The sequence below is a fragment of the Humulus lupulus genome, chromosome 1 (genome assembly GCF_963169125.1).
Source record: "Humulus lupulus chromosome 1, drHumLupu1.1, whole genome shotgun sequence".
In the NCBI taxonomy this organism is placed as follows: Eukaryota; Viridiplantae; Streptophyta; class Magnoliopsida; order Rosales; family Cannabaceae; genus Humulus; species Humulus lupulus.
This window is the reverse complement of record NC_084793.1, coordinates 233314695-233323806: the sequence shown is the minus strand read 5'-3', so window position 1 is coordinate 233323806 and position 9112 is coordinate 233314695. Positions and strand designations below refer to the sequence as shown.

Sequence of the window (9112 nt, the reverse complement as noted above, 5' to 3'; positions counted from 1 at the left end):
GAAGTTGACAAGGGTCAACACACACCTAAGCAAAGACATGATAACCCAAGTTATAATTTTTGAGGCTAACATTCTATCAAATTTTCATTGTTGTCACAGCTAAAAAATATTCATCTTCTACATCTTTATCGCACGAATTTTGTTTGAATTTTTTTCATCACATTATCAAACATCTTTTTCAAATTTTCGAACATCTTTGTCGAATCACCCATATTTTTTTTCATGATATGTGGGATATACAATATTTATTTTCCAACATTTTTTTCTATATTAATAAAAATTTTGGGGTATACAACCCAAAAACAAGGTATATTGTTACGAAAATTTACCACTAGTTAATTCCCTTCATTTTTATTTCACAAACTTAACAAACTAATAAAACTTTTATTCACCACCACACCAAGTCCGAACCAAATGATAAATTATTTCAATTAATCATACTTATTTAAATTGAGTCCCGTTAGTTAAAAGTAATTTGTCAGGTATGTGTGTTTAGTATTTGTATCATCACTCATTTATTAATACCCCAATTAACGTGAAGAAATTTTTCAACATTTTGTTGATACGTACGTGTGTATGATTGAGACTTAGAGAGAAATAATGAATGAGCTAAATTTATGCTTAGTCCAAAGATTAGATAAAGATGAACAAAGAAGAAAAGTCTTAAAGAAGGAAACATAAGAGCAATTGTCTGGATTCTATTATTTGAGACAGCATCACGTGAAGTAGAACACTTCTACTGGTCTATCTCTTCAGCAGTGTTCATTACTTTTTCTTTTCATTTATTATATAATATATATTAATAAAATCACTTCACTTTACTTTTTGATGTATATATATACGGCCTTTTTTGTTTTCTAATGCCCAACCTTAAACTATTCATGCCAACTGAATGAGATTGTAAAAAATGGTGATTTGAGTTGAGCAATTGTCTTTTATTCAAAACAAAAGCTTTATTAATTATTAATCAACTAGCCTAGACACCCCCTAATAATTACTTTGGTTATATCACTTTCACTAGAGTAGGGTGCTAAAGGATAGGAATAGTAGTTAAGGTTCCAGGCCAAAGATATCTGCATCATGTAATTAATACTACAATTGAGATTAATTTCAAGTACCATATTCCAAGTCTACGATTGAACCTAATTCATCAGCTTCTAATCAGTTTACCTCCCATTTCAAAATTAAAAAAAAAATTAGTTTACCTCAATCAAACATCAATAATAATCTTCAATTCATTGTATGTATACACACACGTTACATGGTTTTACACAGAAAGCTATACAAAAATTCCTCTGCCTCAAATTGAATAATTTTAAGAAAATTAATCAGAAACAAACCAGCAACTTATGCTGCCAAGGGAGATGGAGAAGCTTTTATATAAATTTCTTGCAAATTTGAGAATTAACTCAAAAATATATTCTGTGAAAACTATTACCATGTATTGCAGACAACAAGAAAATCAGCTCCTCCTCGTTCCCATCGTACTCAACCTGATTACGCATCCGCCGGTAGCTCGCAACGACGTCGTCCGGCAACACCTTTTCCCGGCAGAGCGGACAGGTGGCGCAGTACTGCTGAAGCCACGTGTCCAAGCAATCCTTATGGAATACATGGTCGCATTGCAGCTTCCTAATCTTCTCGCCATCTTCGAATTCCGACAGGCAAACCCTGCATTCTGCCACCATCTCCGGCTTCGGCGACCAAGCTCGGCAGTAATGGTTCTTGAAACAAGTCGCGGGGTTTCTCTCTTCAATGAGTTTCAGGTACTGGGCGGTGGTAATCACGCGCTTATCGGGCGGCGGCTTCGAGCCGATGACGGAGCGGATTAGAGTTAGGATTTCGAGGACGAAGAGGGTGAAGAAGATCAAGGACATGGTGTAGAGATTGGAGAAGAATTTGGAGAGAGCGGCCATGGCCTAGAAAGGTGAACGGGAAAGATATTAATAATATTTAATTATAAGAGTATATATATATATATAATGGAGGGTTTACTTAATTCAACTATATTTATTCTATATAATAGGGAAAACTAGTGGTGGTGACCAGTGGCCACTCAATGCTCATACGGCAATGGATGGAGGGTTTCGTTGTATTTGTGGACAATTGTACCTGTGTATCCATATCTTTACAAGTTTAGTTTAGTTTAGGTATTTATTGGTGATTTTAACCACTGGTTGAAATAACATTGGAAAATAAACTTTAATTATTTTTAATTGAAGAGGGGACATGTGGACCTAAGTCTTTAACCTAATCTCAAGGCATTTTATTTTATTTTAAGACTGGAAAATCCAAAAGTGGGTTTGTAAAAAAAAAAAACAAAAGTGGGGTACGTGGAAATTTAGTGCAATGATAAGTCAGCACTTGTTAGTCAGCAAATTTGATTTAACTTTCGGTTTTTGTGCTTTGTATAAAATAAAGTTTTTTCCTTAAATTTTTTTTATTTGCGTGACTCGCAGGTCGTTAAATTATACAAGTTTTAGTAAACTGATCTCTCAACTTTTTTTTTTTTTTATTTTGGTAAATTAGTCTCCAAACTTTAATTTTCTTGGCAATGTTAAGTTACTATTTTTCTGTTAGTTTAAGAACCAATTCGCAACAAAAAAAATTTTGGGACCAACTTACCAAAATAAATCATGACTTAATTTTTTACATGACATGTTTTATTGTAGTTACAGTAACTCGTGTATATTTTTTTTAAAATTCTGGATATATTAGTGTGCTAAAAATATTGTTGATTTTTTATTTATTTTTTTGTTGTTGTGGTGGTTCGGAATACCAGAAACTTTGTTTTCAACACTCTAAAATATTTATAATTTCCCAAAAATGATAAGGATAGTTTTTGTAACTATAACGAACACTATCATGCAAAAAAAAATTGAGTCATGACTTATTCAATTTTTGTTGTACTGGTACGACACACTCCAGTTTCACACATGTGATAAGCCATGACCTAATATTTTTCTACATGATGAGTACAACAATCCTCCGTACGTTTTTGGAAAATTCTTGATAATTTAGTATGGTAAAATTAGGACTGATTTTTTTCTGCTCGTGTGGTAGTTCGAAGTATCATGAACTCTGTTTTTTACACACTAAATTATCTGTACTTTTTCGAAAAACATCCAAGATGGTTGTCATATGTACAACAAACACCGTCATGTAAAAATATTGGATCATAATTTATCAATGTGTGGAAAAACTGTAATGTCCAATATTGGTAAGATCATATTTTTTTGTTGTACCACTATGGCACACTCCAATTTCACACACCTGCAAAAGCCATGACTCAAATTTTTTTTTATATAAAGATGTTCAATGGATGTTTTCAGGAAATTATGGATAATTTTGTGAGCCAGAAATAGAATTCCTGATATTCCGAACCATCACACAAGAAAAAAAAAATCAACTCTATTTTCAGCACAGGAACTTATCTAGAATTTCCCGAAAACGTATAGGAGGATGGTCGTAATTACAATGAACACCGTTATGTAAAAAAAAATTAGACCATGAATCATTTTGGCAAATTGGTCTCCAAACATTTTTGTTGCAAATTAGTCCCTAAACTAACAGAAAAATGGTTACTTTACGATGGGAAACTAACGGTGCCAAGAAAATCAAAGTTTGATGACCAATTTGTGATAAATCTAAAAAATAGAGTTATTTTACCACATTTTTTTATGTTAATTGTTGTTAGTCTTTGAGTTTTCAAGTAATTTATCAAGTTTTTAAATAATTTTGAATTTATTAGTCTTATTGTAAATTTTTATATGTTTTTACAAATATTTTATTGTAATATGTTGTAATTTAATTAGTTGAAAATAATGTTGTTAGATTAAAAGTTAGAAAGGTGATTTTATTGAGCTTAAATGTAAAAGTAAATTAAATTTGATTAATATTTTCATGAAATTTATGCTGTATATTTTATTATTGAAAATATTTATGTGTATCCTAATTTCATCACGGGTCTTTCACTCAGATCGTGTGCAGCTGGAAAATAAATGCATGGAAGAAATAGTCAAGGAGTCCATGTATTTTCCATATAGACAACACGATGTTTATGATGGTTGTACGAGCTAGGGATGCAAAAATTGATAAGCATGAGCTTGTAATATTTATAAGCCACGACCTCCTCAGTATGAGCTCGATGGTATATCCAACTCAGGGTAATTTGAAGATATGGCGTATTTGTGGATCCCCGAAGACCCGGATACTGTATACGGTCGTTTATGGCTAGCCTGTGATATTTAATGTCCCAGATATTATGAGACTATTTATTTCATGATCAGATCATCCTAGTATAAATGGGAATATTTCATATTAAATGTAATAAATACGCAAATCCGTGATTGACTGACGGGGTTACCCAAACCTGTCCAAGGAATTTCTCTATACATACTGAGAATAATGGACCAGAAAATGGACGATTATTCTGTAATACCGAAACTCTATCAAAATAGAGAGAGAAAAGCAGTAATAATATAGACTCGTGGACTAGGTGGATTTTAACCACTGAACCACGTAAGAAGATCAGTCTTCTTGAGAGTTATTTTCTTACTTCAGTTTACCGTCAAGCACTAATCCATCATTGTTATTTTCTCAATTCACTGCTGGCGAAAAACCACGTCAACATTTTGGTGCTTTCATTATGAGGAAAATTAGTACTTTCATCAAAATCCCAATCAAATATCATCATGGTGGTCACTCGCTCGATGCACGAAAATGTGATGGAACAGCCTGGTGGGCAGGGGGCCCACCATACCTCTATTTCGAATGAGTATGGCCCTGAAGTTCAGCAACGACCGAGAAAACAACCAGTGGGCCACGACGATACAGGGAGTTCGACATCATTGCCGCCGAATCGAAACCCAAACTACTTAACTGCAGCAGAACTGGAAAACATGCAGTTAAGGAGCCATCTTGCTAAGGCAAACAGGCAAATCGAGGAGGTTTTGGCTCGGCTACCCTCTCTTGCAACCGACGTTAATGTTGGAAAGAGGCAAAGTGGGTCTCATAAGTCCCACAAAAATAACCGATCCAAACCAAGTCGGTCAGTCAGAACTGCCACCCTAAGTTCTGTGCCCACAACGCGAGATCGCCAAAATGCTTAGCCTAGTGGCCCTCCCAGGGGTCATCGGCATGTCAGTTGATCGGTTAGAACCGCGACCCCAAGTTCGGTACCGCCGTTGCATGCACAAGGGAATGCCCACGGAAACCCACGAGGAGGAGCCGGAGCAGGCTCATAGAGACAAAATGTTCCGGGCAACCCTCATGCGTCACGATCGGATTGCCAGGCGCAAAGAGCTAGAAATGGTGGGGCGGAGCGACCGCGAGCTAATTTAGTTTGCCCTGATGGGACAAGAATTGCCTCGCCAGTCAGGCATCCCCCATCACCCATAAGACATCCGACACCACCTCATTCTGCACGGGACATTCCTGCTTATGGGAACAGCAGGAGAAATCCTCCTTCGTCCGTGCGGGACATTCCTGCTTATGGGGACAGCAAGAGAAATCCTCCTCCGCCTGCCCCTACTTATGTCCTGCGGACATGTGTCAATAGTCTAGATCCTCAGCCTCAACTGCGAGCAGTAAGCTTCGCTAATGGAAGTTATTGGACTGAAAGCCATCGAAGTGGCAGGTCCGAAGGCGATCTGAGAAATCACCTGAGTTCAGCTTAGAGTCCTCGATTCGATCCACAACCTGATCTGCGAGACTTCTTAAACTCGCAGAGAATAAATTCAGTTCGAAATGAAGGAGTTAGTTACACTCATCAAGGGGGAGGTCCTTCCGAAGTACTTGATAATGTGAATGTCCCACAAAACCAAGCTCGAACTTGGAGGGACAATAACCCATCGAATGCGTACGATAGGACAGGAGCTATTGAATAGCCCCTGAATAACTAAGGAACAAGGGACCAAACCCTCGAAAGGTTATCCCAGATGGAGGAGCTAATGAAAAGGCTCCTGTCGGAAAAAGAGAAAGATGAGTGCGATTCAGAGGATGAGATCGAGCTTTTCGCCCCGAATATTGCGGCGACTGCATATCCACAGGGTTTCAGGATGCCACATTTGTCAAATTTTAACGGAGATGGAGATCCATCTAACCACTTGGGGATGTTCAACACCATGATGATGGCCCACAACATCGGGCCCGAGCTAAGATGCCTAATATTCCCCTCGACTCTGATTGGACCAGCTAGGCAGTGGTTCAAACAATACAAGAGGCATTCAATTAGCTAGTGGATGAGTTTTTCTGCCGATTTCAAGAGAGCATTCATGTAGAGTCCAAGAACTTTACTTAGCTAATTGTTTAGTAGTATTATAGTATGTTTAGTATTATCTTTGTAACTGTGGATTTTTGGTTCAGACCGGGAATTATTTGGACACTCATAGTAGTACTTATAGATTTTCTAAGTTTAACCTATAGTTTAAGAATATTAAGTATAACCTAAGGTTTGATTAATGTGACTGATATTAAGGATTATATTTATTATATTATAAGGTTTATACATCAACCAATAGGATTTTAAGCACATGTTATGAATGGTAATTAAGGATTAAGTATTTTGGAGGATTAAATTAAATAAGGGTAAAGTTTGAATGATATAGGGTCAGTCAGCAGCTTTGAATACGTTAAAGGCTTAGTCAAGGCTGTTTACTCCATTCAAACTTAGCTAAAAATGTGTAATTTCGTGTTTAAATATTTAGCGTGTGCCGATATATCGCAGCTATAGGGGGCGATATATCGCAACACGTAGATACGGAAAACACGAGACGATGCACGGTCGCCTCGGGCATACTGGCCCAGGCGATATATCGCCTCCTCCAGCATATGTTCAAACGTTTTTGAATTCTTTTCCTTTCAGCCATTCAAACTCCTTCAACAGTCCAGCATCTTTTGAACGAGTCTTCAGCCTCTGCTGAACGATTATTCAAATGATTTTCACCTAAAAAGCCATTATTTTTATTCAAGTAAAATCAAGATATTTTCATTCCCAAACTCTATAAATAGGACCTAGTACCCAGCCATTTCTTCACCTTTTACTCTAAGTTCAGAAGCTGCTAGTGCTAAGTAAGTGTGAGAGTGTAAACACCTGGTTTGGGGAAAAAAATCATAAGCTTAAACATCATAAGCTTATCAAACACTTTGGGAAGTGAGATTCGTTAGTATTTCGGTTGTGGTTAAGATTGATCTTGCAAGTCTTTGAGGTAAACCCGAAACTCTAGTTCAGTTGATTTATGTTATGTTTCCTTTCTCTTAGTCTTCTACTCAATTTCCTAACCTCATTCTTATTTTGGTTAGGGAATCCAAGTTCTTAAGCACATAAGTTGTGGTAAGCATATTTTCTTTTAATGGTTTAGTCTTCCTATTCATTTTCATTTCTTCTTCTTCTTAAGACTCACTCTTTCTCATATGGTTTTAGGAGTGTTCCAAAAGTCCTAACTCAGTCCATTATATCCCGGTAACTTTGGTAAGGAAAATAGGCTAGAATCTATATGTTTATGTTTATGTTATCTTATGTGTTATGTTATGTTATGATATGTTATGAATATGTTATGAATGTGTATGTTTGTAGGCTTGGGCTTATGCCCTTTTTGACTAACAAGACCCCAAAAAGATTGTGGGCATATGCCTATTTAGCTGGTAGGACCCCACTAATCTCATGGGCATAAGCTTGTTTAGTCTATGGGGCCCCAAGTAATAATGGCCATTATAATAAGTGTATTATGTGTTATGATATGTCTTTATGATTCTTATGAAATTATGTTTATGACTATGTGTTAGATTTTTCCTTGCTGGGCATTAGGCTCATTCCTTTCTGTTTATGTGCAGGAAATAAGCTTTAGAGGCGGAAAGATTCGTGACGCTTAGAGGATGTGTATCGATGGTGAATGGAGTCAAGGGGCCGAGCGTTATTCGATTCGAGGATGTAGTCTCATTTTAATTTTTTATGGTTTTATATGTATTTTCCGCATTTTCTTATGTAATTCTTTTCATTTAAATCATGTTTTGTTTTTAAAGACAATGGGATCCCAAATCCTTCTTAGTATTTTGTTTATTTGTAAATAACTCTTATTTTGCAAGTTACTCAATAAATTATGGTATTTTTGTAAAAATGTAAGTTTTATGTATAGTTTCGTTAATGGTCTAAATAGTCTAGATTAGTGGGTCATTACAATTCAGGGCTTCTCAAGCAGCTTGGATCAAGGCTGACTCTCTAGCAAATGTAAAGCAGCAGCCTGATGAACCGTTGAAAGCATACCTAAGTAGGTTCGCCAATGTTGCTTCGCGGGCTAGAGATGCTGATGAAAGTTTTAAGCTCATGGAAATGAGGATGGGAATCCTTGTTGGAGGCGACTTGTTGCAAGAGCTATAGAGGAAAGGAGTAAATAATGTGGATGAGTTCTTGAACCAAGCTCAAAGGTGGGTTAACCTAGAAGAGGCGCGAGCTTCCATCGCAGGAACCAGCCAAGTCCCTGTCCAGCCCGTTGGAGCGGTAACGGATGTAGCTGCTACGACTCAAACCGTTGCCCAGAATAACCAAGGGGGAAATAATCAGAGAAAGGGAAATGGTGAGGGTGATCAGAACGGAACAAAGAAAAACAAGTCCATGGAGAAATTTAAACCGATCTACACAACATATACCGATCTCACGGATACTAGAGAACGCATCTTCTTGGAAAATTCTGCTCGCCTTCCATGGAAGAAACCAAAACCATTAAAGAATCAAAGGGCGAAGAGAGATTCTTCAAAATTCTGTCAATTCCATAATGATATCGATCATAATACTAATGACTACAGACACCTGAAGGATGAGATCGAGACTCTCATCATGGTAGGACCTTTGGCTCAGTACGCCTAGAATCGGGCAACTCCCAGTCAGCCTGTTGGACAAAATGCTCCGTCAGTTCTGGAAATTCCAGTGAATCAGATAGGAGCTCAGGTGAATCAGGACAATCCTCCAATAACAGGAGGAGATATAGCCACCATTTAAGGAGGACCTCATTTGGCAGGCACAAGCAGAGGTGCCCAGAAGAGGTATATCAACGAACTGAAATCCCATAACGGAATAGAGTTTGTCCTGGAGCAACGATTATCAAAGCAGCAGCGT

The 9112-nt window shown here is 37.2% G+C and overlaps 1 protein-coding gene across 1 annotated transcript; it reads right to left on the bottom strand.

The window, feature by feature from the left end:
• Positions 1-1200: 1200 nt before the first annotated feature.
• LOC133804343 (probable E3 ubiquitin-protein ligase XERICO) lies at positions 1201-2120 on the bottom strand. The gene has a single exon (XM_062242513.1). It carries the CDS (start codon positions 1914-1916, stop codon positions 1410-1412), a length of 507 nt encoding a protein of 168 aa, XP_062098497.1. The 5' UTR covers positions 1917-2120; the 3' UTR covers positions 1201-1409.
• Positions 2121-9112: the final 6992 nt, after the last annotated feature.

Coding starts and splice junctions, on each gene's coding strand:
- LOC133804343 (XM_062242513.1), bottom strand. CDS start 1,916: ATGGCCGCTCTCTCCAAATTCTTCTCCAATCTCTACACCATGTCCTTG.